Source organism: Miniopterus natalensis, chromosome 16 (genome assembly GCF_054644295.1).
Source record: "Miniopterus natalensis isolate mMinNat1 chromosome 16, mMinNat1.hap1, whole genome shotgun sequence".
NCBI lineage: Eukaryota > Metazoa > Chordata > Mammalia > Chiroptera > Miniopteridae > Miniopterus > Miniopterus natalensis.
Genome location: NC_142096.1, coordinates 10,576,497 through 10,597,740, shown reverse-complemented (window position 1 = coordinate 10,597,740; position 21,244 = coordinate 10,576,497). Strand labels below are relative to the sequence as shown.

The 21,244-nt window shown below is 38.9% G+C and overlaps 1 protein-coding gene across 5 annotated transcripts; it reads right to left on the bottom strand.

Moving 5' to 3' along the window:
* Positions 1-5,519: 5,519 nt before the first annotated feature.
* EBAG9 (estrogen receptor binding site associated antigen 9) lies at positions 5,520-20,695 on the bottom strand. Of its 5 annotated transcripts, XM_016224295.2 has the most exons (8): positions 20,128-20,443; positions 19,453-19,537; positions 17,003-17,100; positions 14,048-14,126; positions 13,124-13,282; positions 11,359-11,466; positions 10,167-10,258; positions 5,520-7,401 (listed from the first exon to the last, which is right to left on the bottom strand). In XM_016224295.2, exons 3-8 carry the CDS (start codon positions 17,083-17,085, stop codon positions 7,281-7,283), a joined length of 642 nt encoding a protein of 213 aa, XP_016079781.1. In that variant the 5' UTR covers positions 17,086-17,100; positions 19,453-19,537; positions 20,128-20,443; the 3' UTR covers positions 5,520-7,280. The 5 variants fall into 5 exon arrangements, with proteins under 5 accessions (XP_016079781.1, XP_087681487.1, XP_016079782.1 ...); XM_087825361.1 differs by lacking the exons at positions 19,453-19,537; positions 20,128-20,443 and adding an exon at positions 20,647-20,695; XM_016224296.2 differs by lacking the exon at positions 19,453-19,537.
* Between the last annotated feature and the right edge of the window lie 549 nt (positions 20,696-21,244).

Below are 21,244 nucleotides of genomic sequence, written 5' to 3'. Positions count from 1 at the left end.
TACTCTGTTTTCCTTCTCCATCCCCCACCCCCAGCAGTTAACTCTGTTTTCCTTTCTCTCCCCCAGCCCTACCCTTCTCCAAGGCTTCTGTATGTATAGTCTGTGGAAAATTACTGCTTTTATTCAGAACAGCCTCTCACAAATGAGTCCCTTGGAGTAAATACAAGATGGAACATAGCTTGCCTTTCGGAAGCCCAAGGCGTTGGCTGCTTTTGTGGACAGGATGACCCGATCCCATAGAAAGAAACTCCTCTAAGTTGTTTCCCGTAATTTGGGTGCCTGTGATGTACAAACAGGCAGGAAAATGGAAAAAAAGAACAAATCCACTCTAACGGACAAATCGCTTCCCATCAAAGCAAGTGTTCAACATTTCCTACAGTTATGTGGACAAACATTCCAATTTATAAGAAAAGGTTTTTCCCAAAGGGATATGCTGGCCTTTCCAAGTTGAGCTGTACAGAAGGGAGGGGAAAATGCAGCGTGCTCAGATGCCAAGCGTTTCTGACATTTGTGGCAGGAGAAAAAGGAAGTCTGTGATTTGCATTTATCATAGGCCCGCCCTAAGCAGTGGTTGGATCTGATGTGTTTTTCTTTTGAGGATTTCTCATTTTAAAAGTCTTGGGGTAGATCCTGACTTCTATTTTGGCTCTGTGAGCACTTTTACAAAAGTTACTTATTTCCAGTCTTACCAGGCAACATGTGCCCCAGGAAGCAGTAACCTGGGCAGTGAAACGCAGCAGTGTATAGCAAGGGACGCTTGAAAGAATGTCAACAAACCCCCAGTTGTTCCAAAGAAAAACAGAAAGTCCAAAGAGAATAGAACAAATTTATATCAGGTAATTATTTTTAAACCACTGGAAGAGATGCTGCGCTGTCTCTCCTGATTCGGCCACACTCACAATGGTTGGAATAACTAATGGTTATAACAATAATTCCACAGAACTTTAAAATTCAGAAAAGTTTTAAATGCTACTCAGAAGTTTGTATTTAAAAAGTAGCATATTTCAGTAGTGTTTAAGTTTTGCAAAAGGTGTATCTGTTTCAAAAAATGTATTCAACATTAAAAAACCCATAAAACACATAAAAGTGGAGTTTTTGGAACAGGGGCACCAGGCCCCACCCGTGCTTCTCTCTCATCCTCTGTGGTGGTTACAGGGTCACCTCTGAGTACAACTTGAAAACCAGTTCTTTGAAAACTGCCACTTCAGCCCTGGCCAGGTGGCTCAGTTGCTTGGAGTGTCACCCCATACACCAAAATATTTCGGGTTCAATTCCCAGTCAAGGCACATACCTAGGTTGCAGGTTTGATCCCCCGTCAGGCAATTGATGTTTCTCTCTCACGTCGATGTCTCTGTCTCTGTCTCTGTCTCTGTCTCTGTCTCTGTCTCTGTCTCTGTCTCTGTCTCTGTCTCTGTCTCTCTCCCTTCCTCTCTCTCTCTAAAAATCAATTTTTAAAAAAACACACCAAAACACACAAAAAACCCTTGCCAGTTCATGTAAGATCTCCTGGGTGGTAACCTTAGCTCATTGGAAAAGATCAGCTATTTTCAGCGGGTGTGCCACAAGAATTTTTAAAACATGCAATACCTGACTATTTAGTCAGGGCACAGACCTCTTTTCCCTTAGATTGTAAAAAAAAAAAAAAAAAAAATAGCCACCACCACAGTAGCCATCCAGTGTGAATGAATCAATATTATACTTTCTTTTTGGTCAGATTGGCAAGAAATATATTTTTTGGTGTGCTGCAGAATTTTAGTAGTTAATGTGCCATGCGATGGAAAGGTTGAAAATCGATGGAATAGATCGTACTCTGGGTAATGCCAAAGGTCTCAACCCTCTACTGTCCTAAACAAATGAATGTTTATTCTGACCTTTCTCCCTGGTTTGACTGGGAGGAGGATCTCTCACTCCCTGTAGCATCTGGGATTACAGTGAAGTGAAGTGATGACGCAAAACCCCCAGCCTGGCTCTCCTGGAGAGTGCTGTGATAGGCGCACCATGGCTCTGCTACCTGAGGCCCTGCAGTTCCTCCCCATGCTGATCTTATCTGACCCACCTTCAGGGCTATTTTCACTCTCCCTCCCTGTATGTGTCATTTCTGATCAAAGCTATTTGAATAGCTTTGAAAAATTACATGTTTGCCAGACTAGAGCTGTAATGGACTGGAACATGAAAACTATTAACAACGGCAATATTCCTCTAATTTGATGGTTCAGTAAGACCCTCCCTCCCTTCCTTGCAATCAAATAACTCAGTGTCTGAAATAGTTTGCCAGCCTCACTTTCGACAGTAAACAATAGGTGCTGGCATTTTAAACTGACTTTTAATTCTTCTGAACCAGCACATTATTTTTAGCCTGTTTGTTGTAGAAAGAGAATGGATATCGAAAGCAGTCTTAATAATTTTCACCTCTCCCACTGAAAGCAGTACATGGAAAAAAGTTTTTAACATGATCACCCTGTACAAGCTGATTCCACAAGGGCTCCTTCTAACCAAGACAGACAGTAATCATGAGGCTGAACACATTGCAGAGCTTCAAAAGGAATAAAAAGCACTTGTGTACTTTAAACTTAAATGAGGCAAGTGAAATATATCTATATTCTTGTACACCTTACTTTACTTACCACTACAATAAATATTGAGCCAATTTAAAAAGAAAAAAAATTTTTTCAGGTAGCTCAATTGGTTAGAGCGTCGTCCAGATATGCCAAGGTTGCGAGTTCCATCTCGGGTGAGGGCATGTACAAGAAGCAACCAATGAATGCATAAATAAGTGGGACAACAAATCAGTCTTTCTCTCTCTCGCTCTTCTTTTCTGTCTGTAAAATCAATTAAAAAAATGTATTTCAGGGGCCAACATATCTAATGGTGATGTCATTTTCCTCCACAATATACGTATACACTCATTTTACTCAGCAGTAGTCAACAGGTTTGGAGACTGCAGTGCTACAGAAATTAAGGTTTGAATATATTAACAAACAAAACCAATTATAGGTAGAAGTTAATGTCTTATAATGAGCCAAAACTGACCTAAGAATAAGAAACCATAACAATTTCTCTCAACATACCACCGACTCAGAGTACATCCTTCGAATTTTCCATGCACGAAGATGATTTTTTTCTGTGCCAATCACTCTCTGAACCAGATCCTGAAGACATGTGTTAAAAAGATAACTGGATAAGGTCAGGGACACAGTTTGTGCCAGGAAGGTCTCTGGGTACGGTACTGGTCTTCACATACAGGAAACCTGTGACCTTGGCCTCAGTAGACAACGGCCCACTCATGTGAACTAACTGACCTGTCCAAATGTATGAATATAAACATCTCATTTTGCCTTGGTTATACTATCTGACCAAGTAACCTGGAAATACATAATTCCATGGCATTGGCCTTCAAATACAGTTGTTATAACATGAAAATAGAAGCCAAGCTAATTTCTTTCATATTCATTAAATAAATCTTAGAAAACACGAATGGGGATTATCTGCTGTAATTTGTAACATCTTCACAGAGTTCTTCAAAGCTAAAGAGGAAATTCTGAAGGCTAACTCTGGCGGTTCAGTTTCAGTTGAAGAGAGGTCTTTGAAGTCAGAGCCCACCTAGAATGCTGACTGACCACTAGCACACCCTGTTTTCCTTTCCATTAATCTAGCCCACAGCTGCCCTGAGCTTTGGGTTCCTTATATGTAAAACGTCTACCTCACTGGGTTGTAAGGAGTCATTGATATAATTAGACTTTCAGACAGTGCTGAGCACATAATAAATGTTCTCTTATTAAACTTGCAGGTCAACTTAAGGATGTATAAAAATTAATATTGCAACGTCTCCCACTCTCCATATATAAATTAAGGGGCTGCTGTATCAGTGCACCGCCAGTATTTGGAAAAGTGTGTATAGGATCTCATAAGGAAGTGTACAGAACCTCATAACAACTACCATTTGTTGAGCACTTATATATGTGCCACTTACAGTCTCAGTTAATCCTTAAAATCATCTGCATTTAAACAACTCCCAAACTCAGGGAATTTAATACTACACCATCTCTGCAACAGCTCTGAGAACTCTGAGATGCTCTCAAAATTGGGTGTGATCAGATCAATATATAGGCAAAGTATCTGCATAAATTGCCATGGCTGTGATCTCCGGTTTGGCACACTGTACTGAGTTTCTCTGTAAAAGCTCCTGCTTGTGGATTAGCAGTGTCAGCAGCGGCTGTGCAAGGGTAGAAATCTGTTGTATGAGGTGTGGTAAGAGGGGTTCCTAGAACAGTGTCTCTTCCCAGCCCTGAAGACTGAGACTGCTGATGAAAAAGCATCTTTACTCTCCAATCTTACTCTAGTTACTGAGCATGCCCAATGGCCATGACTAAGGGAACTGAAGATAAAAGGGAGGAAGCAAAGTTAAAAACAAACAGTTGAATGTAAGAGTCATTAGCTGTTGCTGTAACCTTGAACAGCTTTGGTTGTATTAAGGTGAGGTACATTACACACAAAAAGGCTCTCTTTGATATTAGGAGAGCGCAACTCAAGTTTTAAAATGATCTATGTAAATGTTTTGTAAAAACAAGTTGTTAGCTACTAAAATAAGCTCTTCATGGACCCACCATCTCCTGCAGCCCTCCAATCCACCTGAGAGGGAGAAGCTCCCTCCTCTGGAACAATTCATAGGCCCTAGAACATCCCCCCCCCCCAATCTGGCTTCAGCCAGAACCACTCACCTTTGTAACGGTGGCATTTGCTCACACATCTCATGAAAGATTTCCTTTGAACAAGGTGCTAAAGAATGAAAACCGTTGTTGTATGTTATCCTCAAGGGTTAAAGAAAATGTGTACGTTAGCTGTATCTGGTTCAGACCAACCCTGCAGTAAATACATCAGTATTGACAAAATTTAGGCTTTTTGTAACACCGGAGTCGGTTAGATTTACACTATAGTGGTAGCTCGTGGAGTGAGTGGTGTTTGGAAGCTCCATCCAGGTGCCAGTTTCTAGAGCTACCCCCTCCCTCCCAACCACCAATCTTCATCCAGGAACAGTCGCTGCCCTGGCCAGAGGTGACTGCATGTCAAAACTGAGGAATCCAGATGTTGAATCTTAACTGTCAGTTCTAAAATGTCCACTGAATTAAGTATGTTACTTACAAAGAGCCAAGAGTCAATTAGTAGATAGCCCTAGCTAAAGCTTAGTAAGAGAAAATAGTTGGAAACCATGAATGAATATATAAAAAACGTAAAATAAGTTTACACACCTTTGATTACTTATCTCAGTACATGAAATGCACAATCCAGACGATGGGTAGCACTTCACTTATCTATGCCTGTTTGTATTTCTTTTTCACTAGTACTAATAAGCTTCTATAACTGATAATTCTTTATGAAAATCAACAAAAACAAACCATAAATTTAGAAGTTAAAGAGCCAGTTTGCTACCATGAAATGTGTATATGTTTTTAGATCCATGATTTCTTTTGGGACAATATACCCAGTTTAGTACAGGAATTTAGTTCACATACCAACAGAGGTGAGAAAAAAAAAGTCCAGAACTGTTATTTATTCTTTTCACAAGAAAAATCTTTCTTCCTAATTAATCAAACTATAATTCCTAAACAGTCTTTATTTCTAAATAAAACCCAAAATCTCACATAGATAAAAATGACAAAAGCAGACTTCAATACTTGTCAACTATGAGGGAAAAGCAGTAAAGTGTATTGTGCTAATGGGGAGGTGTATCCTTCATGAACCCCAAATTTAGAAAATCATGTAGCATTCCCTTAACTAAAAATAAAACACAAATGAGGGAAGAGAATGTACATTTACATATTATTAACATTTTGAGTCTAATTCTCTTTAATTGGGAGTTTATTGGCAAAACCTAATAAACATGGTATCTGAAAATGTGGTCTGGGACTATAAAAAGCTCTTTACCAAAGTTAAATTTCGCCTGATTTCACAATTGCATTTACTCCGGAAGATTTGTCTAAGGACTTAGGGAGCCCCTTATTATATAGTTTGTCATTTTATTATGAAATATCACTTTAATTCAATATATTAGCAGTATTTGGCCTGTAGAGTATGACATTTAAAAAACACACAAAATGTTAATTTTGGGCAACAACTTTTAACAAAGTATAAACCTTTAAAAATTCTAAAAGCCCTAGAAATCAGGCTGGATGCATTTTAATTGTGGATAAAAAATTAATGGGATTTTAAACTACTAAATCTACACTTTTCCCTGTGAACATAGTATGTATCTTACTTTCCTTAAAACTATTTTGGAGCTAGTCAACACCCAAAAGTAAAATCATTGCTATTCCTATCTTGGTTTATAATTTAATAAGTCAATGTTATCTTAGCCAACAACACAGGCAACCTGCATTATGCCAGATATATAAAACTGATACAGAAATCTAAAAGCTTTAAAATATTAGAACTGAAGGCTTTCTGCATTTGTAAATTAATGGCTTTTGGGAAGGAGGAACTACAGTGCTTAAAGAGACCAAACATCTTAAAAATCTACAACAAAAGGGAAAACCTACTGATACTAGTTTTTAAAACTCGCAAGTTATAATAATGTAAAACAAATTTGCCATTTTACCTGATTTTCAATATGCTTATACATGCAATATAAATTATAAATATTTATAACATTATAACACCATCTAAAAGAAAACAATGATGTACAAAAATCTTTATGATAAATAAAATTATTGCATTTAATGTCATTTTCTTAAAAACTGAAATCATTGAATTCTTTAATGTTGTATTGAACATAAACAAGACCAGTTCAAATTAGAGGAAATGTATGCCAACACCAGCTTCTGACAACAGAAATACAAAAGTTAAAGCCCTGCAAGTTCGTCTGATTTAGGTTGGGTAATCATGGAAACAAGGGAATACTTAAAATTATTTATTTTATCATTATGCACAATGAAGGAGAGGATTATAGACAGTAGAGTTCTTTCCCACCATAAAATTATTTACACCCATTTATTCCGCTAGAAACACTAGCTTGAAGAGGTACTGGTAAATTCCATTTGAAATAGTTTCCCTACAGCAAACAACTGCCCTATGATGGAGTGCGTTGACAAAAACATTGTCTCACAATCCTTTTTGTTCTTCTGAGTCTCAGTCACAAGTGCCAGGTGCTCCACAGGATCCCGGTGTCCTGCACGGCATGGTGAGGCGTGGAAGTCAAGGGCGCGTCTGTGCCCTGAACATCCTCAGGCCCGTGCAGAGCCGCCTGGGCGCCCGCACCCCGCTGGCGCGGCACCTGCGGGACGCCGCTAGGACAGCTTCACGCCGATTTTGTTGGGCTCCTTTTTCATGAGCCGCTGTGCCTCCTTCTCCATCTTCTTTCTTTGCTGCTCTGCGGCTCTCTTTTCTCTGTCTGCTATCTTCTGCTGCCTGGAAGGAAATAGATTCTTATTCCGGCTTTCAGGAAACACCATGCAGGGAAAATGGCACATACGTTCCAGGAAGAAACAGTGCCTTTTACCAGCAGCTCTTTTCACTGCTTGGAGAACCTCAAAGATATTCAAAAACAGAACTTCTTTTAACCCACAGAACACGACTTACAAATTAAAAGCGGTGTTATCTACATTTTACAAACAAGTGAAAGGGGGCAAAGGCTAAGACTAAGTACAGGGCAGTAGGGAGCCACACCTCCTGGCCCTGCCTCAGAGCATTTCCACCAAAACACAGCTTCCAGTGGACCTTCCATTGGGCCACATCTTTTTTTTTTCATACCACTCAGAAAAGCCTGATATTGAGGATTCAGTCTCTTGTTATTAAAATAATTAAAAACCAGTCAGTGAAGGATGTCAAGAACACAGATATGCCTTCCAACTAGAAGCCAGATTTCTACTGACGGGTTAGCATTTGATCAGCTCTACTAACTAAGGGGCAGAATGGAGGGCATTTACTTATTACACATCGTGAGAGTAGAGTGGGTGATGCAACAGGCCACAGGACAGGAACAGAAGCTGGTCCTACATCTGAAGGTTAAGGGTATGAGGAAGAAAGCTGTAGGTCACAGCTGGGCCCCCATAGGCCACGCCAGGTTATATGCAGAAAAATCTAGTGTGGATTACCTATGTATGGGACAGCAGGCTGACTACAGTGAGTGAAACATGTACACAAATCTCAATCATACGTATAACTGGGAGTAATAAGATTATAAATGATCAAAATTCAAGAAAGTAGAGACTTGCTTTAGGCAACATTTTGACCATCACCATCAATTAACTATAGTTTCAAAAGAATAGTTTTTAAAAATCTAGTTTTCACTAGCTCTTCCCACTTCAAACAAAGGTGATAATTTGCACTAAAAACATCAAAATGCCCATAGGAAAAGAATGATAAAAGGCTGTTTAGGTTACAAACAAGTAAGATAATCAGGCTTTGACCTGATCAGTAGCTGAAATATAAACATCAACAATTAATGTTTCTAGTACAAGATGAAACTTAAGGATCACTGCAGACAAAACACGTATTCCCTGTTGATACATGCCGGGAACTTCTGAAGTACCCAAGTGTTCTTCCTGAACGAGGCTGATCACAGCAGTGGTGGGAGTTTAACGTGGCAGCGGGAGACAGGCTGAGTGAGAGGGTGTGGAGCACGGACATACTTGTAAAGTTCTCAGTGCTCCTTCAGGGGCAGTAACAACAGACGGAGGCTCCCTGACTCTGTGCTTCTACTTACGCAACTTTGCAGCCTGAAGCATGTCTTTTACTGACTAAGGCTCCTCTCAAGCTGTTGTAGCATGTAAAACACTGTTTGGGTTTTTCGGTCTTGTTTCGTTCAGGGTATAAGATGACAGGGTGGAAAAGAGAAGGTTTTGTACAGTAAATGTTCAGATACTTGTGAACTCATATGCTCTCCAGTGCTGTCACTAAGATTGCTGGATTCAAATGGACAGCCCTTTCCTTTATCCTGTGTTTACTAGAATCCCTGATATAAAATACTCAGAATTCAGTATCTATGATTTAGCCCCCCAAAAAAGACTAAAAAATAGATGGTGTATCTTTTTTGATGACCCATACAATATAAATGCTGCCATTTAGAATTTTGGAAATATTTCCTTAATACTGGATAATGATGAAATAGGAACTAGATATTTAGAACTCTCAACATTACTGACTTTTAAAATGGAACCCTTACTGTGGGGAAAAAAATGCTGAAAACAAGGACAAGACCAAAAAAGAAAGTCAGTTAGGGCTCCCAGTTACTTAACGGCACCCTCTGCTGGTTGTTCGAGGCAATAGAAATTTATTGATAAAGGCAGGAATGAAAAATACAAAAATGAAATCAGTTGTTTTGTTAAAATAGTCAGATAAAGGGTAATTCATTTTCTATCCCTATTATAAAAACAATCTTTTAAAATAAAAACTTATACAGCTGTATTTTATTATATCATCTTTCAAAATGCAAAAGTAACTTAGACACATTTAAATATCTGAGTTTTCATCAATGACGAGTCGCAAACTCTCTTAAGGTAAATTTTCTTTTTATTCTTTGACCTCATCCAGCAGTAGCAAGAATTAAGTTTATTGCTCACAAAAAAAAAAATAAATAAAAAAATAAGAATGTACCAACCAACAAAAATAAACTTGAAAACCTCCAGTATATTTTCTTTTCTGTAGAATGGGCTATATCTGACTTATGTTATCTATCTCATAGGGCTTCCGAGTGCTTCAATTAAGATACATATACAACTGCAGAATGATATGTTATTTTACTTCAAATTTGAGGGGCTAGGCACTATGCTAGATGATGGGGAAACAAAAATAAAGGTATAATTTCTGACCTGGAGGAATATGTAGTGGTGACTCACATTTCATAGTAGGATATTTCAAGAGATAAGTACATTTTACAGGGAATGAAATATAAAGTATATAGTGCAATATGGTGTATATATGTAAAAGATCTCATTTGCCATTAATAAAAATTATTCTTTTGCTTATATAATACTTTCAATTCTTGATTTCTGTGAGGTTATATAAAATAGCATATGTGGTCTGAAATACAACAAAAGTATCCCATATTATCTAAGGTTCAGATGGGAATGAAGACAAATGTAACACTTGGCAGAATAAGCTTTCTTGACCGCAAGTGTACCATGAACAAACCTAGCCCTTCTATTCAGGTAGCAACGTAATTATTCAGATACCTCAGAACTTCTTCTGCTTGCCAGGCTGCGTCGTCTCCTTCTTCCCAGGCATTGGTGTTTTCCTGCCAGGTGTCCAAATCACCTAATTCAGGCTACAATAAAAACAAAACAAAATTGCAAGAGTCAAGAGCCATTCTTTCCTCCCCAGCAGTCAAGAAGAGCACCTTTTAAAACATAACCCAGACCCTGTCATTTCCTTGTGCCTGCTCCAGGTCCATTCCATGTCACCATGTCCTTCTACACAAGGCCCAAATGATTTGGCCCTGGTTTGCCTGAAAATTCTTTGGTACACCTTTTTTCAAGAGGTGGAGCTTTATTCTACTCCCCTTACACGTGGGCTAGATTTAGTGACTAGCTTCCAATGAATAAAATAATGTGGAGGTGACAATGTGTCACTTATAAAGTTAAGTCATAAACAGGCATTGTGGCTTCATCCCTGCATGCTCTCTTTTTCTTGGGGATCACTTGTTCTGGGAAAGTCAGCAGCAAGGAACTAAGGCTTTGTGCAACCAACCAGCATTAATTTTCCAGGCATGTAAGTGAAACACCTTTGAAATGGATCCTCCAATTCCAGCTGAACCTTCGGGTGACTACAGTCCTAGCTAATGACCTGTTTGGAAACTCATTAGAAACTCTGAGCTAGAATCACCCAGTTTAGTCTCCCCTGGATGCCTGACCCATATAAACTACAAGAGAAGAAAAATGTTTGTTGTTGTTTAGGTCTGGATCTGGGAGTTTTTAAAAAGTTCAAAGGTGATTCTGATAGGTTTCCAAGGTTGAGAACCACAATTATATACTGTTCTCACTACTTTTGTTGCATTTAAGTCAAACACGTTTAAAGTCACTTTAAAGGTAAATAAAATCTACTAGGGAAACAATTCACAACTCACTTAAAAATAACCTGCTATTATGGTTAAATTTTACTAGTAATCTCTTTAAAGGTCATATTTTTAAATAACATTTTGTCTCTATCTTTCATGTGTACAATGGGACTCTGATGCTCATATCTGATGTAATTTACAATCTCAAAGGACAAGAATAGTAAAACTCCAGATTAACCTCTCTCAATCTGCTAAACCTGTTTCAAAGTAATAGAAATACAAATACTATGTGCAATTCATTTTGATCTTTTAAGAAAACAGAATCAAAACAACCCTTGCTTAGACACCATTAATATTTATATTATACTTACTGATTGATGAATAAAAGGCATATCTTGTGTAGCTGCTAATCTACTAGAAAAACCTGTGCTACCATCTGGGATGCCAAAATTTAATGGTTCTCTCTTCTTAATAATGATCTGCAAGATTAATTGAAATAGAATTACAGGAATATTTTATACATCACTATATAAAAAGACAAAATAATTAACTGACCAAAGCATTTTATAATTATTTAAAATGTTTTACCTTTCTTTTAAACTGTACAATTTTAAATAATTTTTTAAATAGTGTATAAAAAGTACCAAAATTCCTAGGCAATTGTCATACAAATCAGTTACATACTAGAAATATTGTATTTCTCTTAAAAAAATAATAATAGTTTCCCCTTCCTCATTCCTTTTTCCCTTCCTAGACCCCAGACCCCGAAAATGTAATTAGGTACTTTTGGTCATGGTATTCAATAAGAACAAAAATTATGCTTTATCAAAAGTATAACTAGCTCTCTATGCATGTGGATATCTAGGAATACATTAACTCTTTCAAGCCAGTAGTATTAGCTTTGTAACTTAAAAGCATTTCATTCTAATTAATTCATTAAGGTACTATAGTAACATACTAGGTTACTATTAAGAGCAACAATATACTCCCAAAATACTAAGAAACTCACTTAAAATTCTTAAAAGCTACACAACTTAATGGTTTTCAGCACTGAGGCATTTGGACAACTCAACAAAAACAATTATGATTACAGAATATAAGTGTTGCCAGGCTTGAAAATATAAACATAAACATACAGCTGGAACTGGATGAAAGGTAGAAGAGGGTGAAAACCCAGTTTGAGAAGTATGGAATAAATAAGATCCTCATTTTATATAAAGCACTGTATTTTAAAAAAGTATTTTCTATGCTTGATCGAACAAGAAATGAAACTTTAAGTGTGTGGTGTGCTTTTTTAAATAACAGAGTGACTGGTGAGGTAGGCTAGAATAACAAATTATAAAATTTGGAAGAGGGGAAGAAGGGTAAGGGTAGTGTGAAATAAACCCTCATTTACCATAGTATGAAGTCAACGGACAATGTCTGTGAATGGTAAATCAAGACAGAGCAATATATATATTATTGCTAGAAGCCCAAAGAGAAAAAATTATCAGTGGCTGCTTCTGAGAAGTAGAACTACCTATGAAGAGTAACAGGGCAGAAGTCTGTGGCTTTTCATTGTAAGCTCTCCTGTATTCTATGATTTAAAAATTTTTTTTTAAGTATATGTACTATTGCTTAAAAAAAGAAAAGAAAAATACTCAGCCATTGTTCTCTTTCCAATAATTCTCTGTATCTTTAAGTGATCATTCATATTCAACTCAAAAAGTTTTAAATAAAGTACGGATGACTAACACAGACCAACTACAATTACTCCGAGTTCTCAGAGCCTTGCAGTTTTATAATGGTTACAAACAAGGGAAAGCACCTAGCACACATCACTAAACTCTGAACTCTTTTAAGGTCAGAACTGTATCTTTTTCAGCTTAGTCTCCACAGCAGGGACTGGAATCTAGGCTCTGATATACAGAAGAATTTCAATAAATGTTTAGATATAATTTTAAAAGGGGTACAAATTACTAGATCTCTGTCTAGGTCACTTGAATATATAAACTCATCTTTAACATGGCAGACACACAATTTAATAATTATTAATAGTCTTTCTAACAATACTAATTATACTGTCTAATTTTAACTATAGGAACCTGAAAAGCAGTTTCATAGTTTAATTGCTAAAAGCACAAATCTTGAACATACTTTCTGAGTTTTCCTTATAGTTGGTGTCATGTCCTTAAAATAGTCAGGTTCCAGTTGTTCCAAAGCATTTTGCTGTGTTGCCACATTCCCATTCCCTCCTTCAATCTTTACACTTGTGGGCGCATCTTCATCCCAGGAAGTCCACTCTTCAACATCTGTCTAAATTTAATTGATCAATATTGTCAGCCAGATAGGGAGAACCTAATTAGCATCTCATTCGCTGTTTATTAGAAAAATGGGCCTTCTAAAGCATGAGGTTTCAAACTTTTTTGACCAACAGAGAAATATAAGTTTTATTTCACATACCAAAACTACATCAAAAGTTTTAAAAAATACTTTTACTCTGAGTTAGACATTCTGTTATATCCATTAAAAAACAAAAAACAAAAAAAACCCAAAAGCAAATGCTTTGAAAATTGAACTAACTACAGTCCACAAAAGGAGGAACTTGCAACCTAAGCCTAACCTGGTTGATTTTCCGATAAAATAAAAAATATCAACATTCTTGACAGGATTTAAGTAAGATAAGAGTCTCAAAAATATTCAAAATGTCCATGAAATAACCCAAAATTATTCAGCACACAAAGAATCAAGAAATCTCAACTCACATGGAAAAAGTCAATCAGCAGACACCAAACCTCAAGGTGATATAAATGCTGGAATTATCTAAGACTTTAAAATAACTATTATAAAAACACTCCAACAAATAGCAAACGCTCTTGAAACCAATAAGAAAAAAACCCAGAAAATCCCAGCAAAACAATAGAAAATAAAATAAAGAGCGAAGTAAGATTTTAGAATCAAAATATGTAACAAAAATCAAGACCATGACTTCCAAATTAATTTCATGACATACTAAATGATCTGCAATCCAGTCTGAAAAATACGGTTCTGTAACATTTTTCAGCCTTAAAAAAAAATTACCTGTTTTGGAACTGATGAATAATCAACTGTAGTTGGCAAAGTTATTTGGTCTCCACTTAACTTCCGTCCTCTGCCAGATCTAAAACAAAAATGAAATAATTTATTTCAAAAACTACCAAAACAAATATAGGTAAAAGCACCATGGACAGTAACTTAAGGCTTATAAAAGATCTTTTTCAATTTTAGAATTATTTATTATTAATAATTAACTGTTGCTCATTAAAATATAAATGAAAAGCATGCTTCAGGTATCTTACAAATGTTTTTAAAATCTTGGGCCATACAACACAACTGCTTTTTGGCTTAGGACTAATAACTACACACAAACTCAGGAGGACTATAAGGCAAAAAACAAAAAAATGCACAGTGTGTTTCAAACCATGCTACTTAGATTACTGTGAGTTCTGTAGGTGAAGCTCTGGGACACTTATGCTGTTTTAACCAGGGTGGCTTGGCTTTTGTTTTACATATTTGGTTTCTTGGTAAGATTACCTATTAAACCAATAAAAAGTTTAAAAATCACTGGGTTGAACTAAACTGTAATTGATAAATTTTAAGGATTAGTAGGAAAAGCACTTTATTAAATAAGATAGGTATTAAAACTCAGATGTTAAAATCATGGGCTATGGAACCTGTGTAAACCATGATTTTCAATGTTATTTCTATTATGAGTCTAACTGAAATTACCTAACCTCTCAGCTTCAATATCCTCATCTGTAAAATGTCGGTATTCAAACCAACTTTTGTAGGATTGTTGTGAGGATTTAATTAAGTGATAATATCTAACGCAGCTAGACACTAGACAGTACCTGCCATATAACAAGACATTTTAAAAAAGGTAGCTATTCCCGGCTGGGCATGGCTCAGTGGTTGAGCGTCGACCTAGGATCCAGGCGATCAGGGTTCAATTCCTGGTCAGGGCACATGCTGGGGTTGTGGGCTCGATCCCCAGTCAGGGGCGTGCAGGAGGCAGATGATCAATGACTCTCTCATCATTGATGTTTCTATCTCTCTCTCTCCTTCTCCTTTCCTTTCTCTGAAATCAATAAAGATATATTAACAAAAAAAAATTTTTTTTAAATAGGAAGAATAAAAAGGTAGCTATTATAAATGATTAGTCACTTCATTTCAAATAATCTATAAGGCATCTACTTAGATCTAATTGCTAAAGGATAAAGAGAAAAATAATAGTCTACTACTAAATGTATGATGTAAACCTGGTATTTTAGAACACATAATCTAGGTTCCTTCTGACACTTAAGAAAAGCTTATTCTAGAAAGGGGTTCATTTTCTTAAAAACTGAACATATAATCAATCCTAAATATATTTACATTGACAACAAAAATGTCCTTCATATTTTTTAATCAAATGCAATTTTTTATACTAAAAGTAATCTATATTCAATACAAGTTTTAGAAAATACAGATTCAAAAAGAAAAACACTATAATCTTCACTACCATTAACACAATTACTTCTTTTAAACTCTGGCCTTCTGGCAATTAATATCCATTCTAATCTGCTTTACCTGGCCATTGTCCTCATGCTATCAATGATTTTGAGTACTTTTTCCTACTTCCCAAATCCTGTCCTCTTCCCAGGTGATTTCAACAATCACCTAAATTTCCCATTTCTTGCTTGACCTGTCCTCTAGCAATCATCTCCATTCATTTCCATTGCCAAATCTTAGACTTTTTTTTTAAATCCCAAACCACTCTAATTCTAACAATAAATTCAATGACACTTTAACCCAGAGTTTTAGTAGCTATAAAATGGCCATTTTGCTAGAGAATGCATTCCCAAGGTCCCTTGCAGCTAGATGGCCATATATAAAGCTCTGGACAGTACACTGAGAACAGAATTGCTCTGTGCAACTTTTAAGTCATGTCCATTAAAAAAGAGAGCTGACTGCCCTCCAATTCCTCTTTTACTCTACTCTTAATGTGCCAGTACTTTTTTACAGTACCCTTAGGCCAAAAGAAATACCCAACAGTTCCACTGATTATATAGGTAGGTCCACACAATTTGCCACTTATATATGTCCTAACTGCTTAGTAGCCATTTGAAAAAAATAATACATATCAATTTAAAGAAAAAAAATTTTTTATTTCATTCTTAACCAGTTACTTACTAATGGAATATGCATGCCTGTTGGACATTGTACAACTTTCCAAGCCTTGGAATCATTTTCTGTTCTACATTAATTTTGGTTCAGTACTTGCTTTCAGTTACAACCTAAAATCCTAGCTTTGCAAGGATAAGTCACCAAAAATACAAGTAAACAAAAGCTTATCTCAAACATTCAAGAATATCATCAAAAGTAATGCTACAAGATCTAATGTTGCAAACATGAACTACCTTGAGCCAGTAGTTTGTGCAGAGTTTAAAAGATATTGACTATTACATTCATCGTGTTTTGCTGAAAATATCCTGTGGCACTCCTATGAGCTTAATGTGAAGCTCTGAAGTGCCTTAGCACACAGTTTAGAAACTATAGTTCTAGGGTACAAAAGTGTGAAAAGAGAATTCCAGTCTCTGGATGGCTTACTGAAGCAGAATGACTTATCTGCCCTAGGCTACCTGTACATTTTGGACACTATTTCTATATTATTTATAGAAATACCTATGCCTAATTCCACCTAACCATCTTAAGACATTATGATAATGAAATAATTTGTATACATAAAACCCTCTGATAATTTTAATAATGAAAATTGTTATGCTTATTTCTGATATTCTAGAGTATTAGGAATGTTATTTTAATGGCGTATGAAAGAATTGGAAAGAAAAAAGATCTGAAGTGGAGAAAAAATATTTTAGAAATAACAGAGATTAGTGAAAAAATACTATAATCAAGATATTTAGTTTAAATATAATCTGTCCTGCTGTTTTATAGTTATGAAGGTATGCAATCAGAAAGAAGATAAACATCAATTTGAACAAAAAATTTGTTTACCTGCATATTAATCTTTTTAGGAATGAGAATAATGTTGCTAAACAGGTACAAACTTTAAATAACCGAAACTGTGTGATAGCCATGATGGAAATCAAAACCTGTGGAAAAGGCACAAAAATAAATGCATTAAGTTGATTTCATAAGCTATATTCCTGTTCTGAAGTAAAGCTTAAAAGTCCTATTATAAGCTGTGAAAACCAGGCATATTTTTAACTTTTCTTTATAAACCATAAATATAGCACAGTAAATTTAAAATTAAAATGTAAATCATGGGAGGTCTAGGATGGTGGTGGTGGAGGACACTGAGCTCACTCCACCCCTGCCCATGAGCAAACTCAAATATATACATATATAGACAACAATGATTCCTCTACAACTGAGGGCTGAATGAACAGCTTCTGAACAATAAGAAAGAGACCAAATAGGGCTGGGAAGACATGGGAGCCCTCAGGAGCTGCAGTAACTCTTGTGGTCAAGAGTAGCCAGTAAGCACCATTGTTTAAGTTTCCCTGCACTTCCATAGGGTGGGTGGGAGCTCTATTCCTGGGCTTTGGATTACAAGCAAGATCACCACAGCCGTTCCCAGGTACATTGCCCTAAGCCTTTTACCTCCTCAACAATGGGATCAAGCAGAAAAAACAGGGTGTCACCCCAAAAAACACTAAAGAAAATTAGCAAGCCACAGGGAAGAGATCAAAGAAGAACAGAAAACTACCAAAACAAAAAAACAATTAACAGAATAGCAGTAAGTACATACTTATCAATAATCACTTTAAATGTAAATGGATTAAATGTTCCAATAAAGATTTACGGTGGCTGAATGGATTAAAAAACATGACCCATCTATATGCTGCTTACAAGAGACTAACTTCAAATACAAAAACACATACAGAATGAAAGGGAAGGAATGGAAAATAAAAAGATGGTGTAGCAATACTCATATTAGATAAAATAGACTTTAAAACAAAAAATGTATAAAAAGACAAATAAGGATATTACATAATTATAAAGCAGTCAATCCAAGAGAAGGCTATAATAATCATAAATATGCACCCAGCATAGGAGCACTGAAACTATCTGCAATTATTAATGGTCACCAAGGGAGATATCCACAGTAATGCAATAATAGGTGATGATATTATAATTTCCAAGATAAATTTTCCAACCAGTTGTACTGAAGTGGGGAGAATGCAATCAAGTTAACTATCAAGCAACACTTGATTTTATCAATTACAGTGGTACCTCGGTTTTTGAACGTCTCAGTTGTCAAACATTTCGGTTTACGAATGCTGTAACCCCAGAAGTAAAGAGTTTCTGAACATGCCTTGGAAGTCAAACATGCCACGTGGCATCCGCTGAGGGCAAGATCCTGGGGCCTAGCTGTCAGCTGTTGATCCCCTGGTTTTCCATCATTTCAGAACTTGGAATGGTCTTCCGGAACGGAGTACATTCGATAAAGCCAAGGTACCACGGTACACTGATTTGCAGACAGGAATATTCTTTGGGACTCATATTTACTTAATGCTCCAATTCAACTCAATTCAATTCAATTCAATGAAAATATATATTTAGCACCTACTGTGTAACAGATTCCACCAAGGATGACAGGAAACACTACTGACCAGTACCGAGAAACTCTATGCTCACTGCTCGTGACAATGCAAGAGAGGGAGGCAGAGCCCCCACCAATCTCGCTCAGTTTAACATTTTAGGTCTTAGCCAATGCCAAGCATATAGCAGGTGATTCAGATATTTGTTGAATGGAAGACAATTAACATTCCTTGAGCATTCACTATGTTCAAGACATAGTTCTAGACCAGCGGTTGTCAACCCTTTTTATCTCATGGCACACATTCACTAATTACTAAAATTCTGCAGCACACCAAAAAATATTTTTGCCAATGTGACAAAAGAAAAAAAAATAGGTGTAATTTTTATTTACTCACACCAGGTAGCTATTGTGGTGTTGGCTACTGTCATTTTTTCTATTTGACAATCTAAGGGAAAAGAGGTCAGTGCCCCTGACTAAATAGTCAGGCAGTCCACATTTTAAAAATTCTTGCAGCACACCAGTTGAAAATTACTGTTCTAGACAATGTATGTTCTATCACCTCACTGGAATCTTAAGAACAAATGAGGATGACAGTGAAGCTCAGATCCACTCACCCAGAATTTAAAGAGACTGAACCCAAAGCTCTCCCCACACCAAATTCCATTTGGGAAACCTGTCATTTTATACTCACTGCCTCAGTTTGATTTTTGGAATGGCCTTTAGGTCACCAACTTGATAAGCATGCATCTTACGTCAACTTGCACTTTGGTTGCTTCAAAGTATTATCTAGAACTAAGAAATGCCAATATCATCTAATTTTAAAATTAAGATGTCATTAAAAACTACTAGAAAAACTTGAGATAAAGCAGAATAAGTTTCAGAACCACAAGCAACCAACCCTCAGGGCTTTTGTAGAAATGAAACGTCTAGGAAATCAAAAGGAACGACAGACGCGTCAGCTACGTCAAGGGAAAAGGACTCACCTGCAATTAAAAAAAAAAAAGAATTCTGCATCAGAAATTGAAAGATTAAATTATCTGTCCTCCCTGTCATTCCATGTAAGCTGCTGGCAAGACCCTTTGAGTAGTCGCCGTATCACAATTTGTTGAACAAGTCAAGCCACCATAGTCTATGCTGGTACACGCTGGAGCAAACAAGTCACCAATCGCTGTATTTCTAAAACTATACATTTCGAATTTTCTTAATACCCACACTTGCAAAACCGTGCGATCTAAGACAGTACACAACACCTTCAACGAAGTTTGCAACTCTCTTAAGTAGGTTTAAGAAATATCACAAGGTTCCAAACATAAAAGTCACAGGGACGCACTTAAATGTCAAAAACCAAAGTCGGGCAGCGCGGGAGGGACGGGAGGGGGCAGCGGGCCGCGAGCGGGCTCCAGCCCCGCACCGACCCGCCCGGCCGCTCCGAGCGGGGCCTCGACGCGGGCACCGCGGCTGCACAGAGGCGGAGGAAGGCCCGGGGGGCGCAGGGGCGAGGAGTTCCACTGCTCAAATGCTTTAGGGCTTCAGATTACCCACCTCGAACTGCCCGATAAAAACAAGATCATACCCACTGTACAGATGAGGAGGACAGGGGCGCCCTCGGGTTACACAACCCGACGCCATGCGCGCAGCGCCCTGTGGGCCGCCCTCAACTGCTAAGAGTGGGGGCCAGGTGGGCTGGGATCCGGATTTCGGAAAAACCAGCCCCGGGAGGCCAGGAGTAAGGGCGGGCGGACAGGACGGGCCAATTCCCCTGCGGGGGGCAGGTAGAGGGCCTCGGGGGTTTCGAGCGATCTCCAACCCGCCGGCGCGGCATGGTGCGGGCCGCACGCCTGGGGCCCACTCGCGATCGCCGGTCCCGCAACCCTCGGGGCATCCTGACCCGGAAACAGTCTCCCAGAATGGCAGTTGGCCGTGCCGCGGGGGGGACCTGCGGGAGAGGCGAAAAGGGAGGCGGCAGGGAGGGGAGTGCGGAGCGAAGAGGAGGGCTGACCAGAGGGGGGCCGAGGACACCCCGAGGCCCCGGTGGCGATGGGGGTGGGGAAGGGAAGCCCCTCGCGGGCGCGCGCGAGCCGCACACACTCACCTGCCCCTCCCCCTCCCCGCCCGCCCGGCGGAGGCTCCGAGCAGCCGCGGGCCGCGCACGCAAGGCGCGCGCACGCGCGTGGCCGGTCGCTTCTTCGAGCTCGCGCGCCGCGGGGTTCAGTCCCAGCCCCGCTCATTCAAAGCCGGGCGCGCGCTCCGTCGCAGGCGCCGTTGCCGCCGCGCCGCTGCCATGGCCGCCTCCGCCTCCTCGGGAAACCCTCCCCGGGCTCCTCCCCCGTCGCCCTCCTCCAAGGGGGCTCTGCATTTTCTCGGGGCCCGCACTTCCGCACCCCGCCCCAGGTCCTGTTGGGACCAATAGGCGAGAGGCTGGGGGCCGGGCGTCGGGGCTGATAGCCAATGAGCGCCGGGGGGCGGGGCGAGCGAGCGGCGGCCGGCCCAGCAGCGGCCGAGGCCGGTTCACACGGAGGGTCTCGGGGACGGTCGCCGGGCCGCCGGGTTTGCGCCCTGGGGCCCTGCCTTCCCCAGCGCGCCTCGGCTCGGACCGTGCCCCTCACTGTCCCACCCGCTACCGCGCTGGGACGGAGGGGAAGCAGCGTTTAGACCGCAAACAAAGACGGAGCGGCGCTCCGGGGGCATTT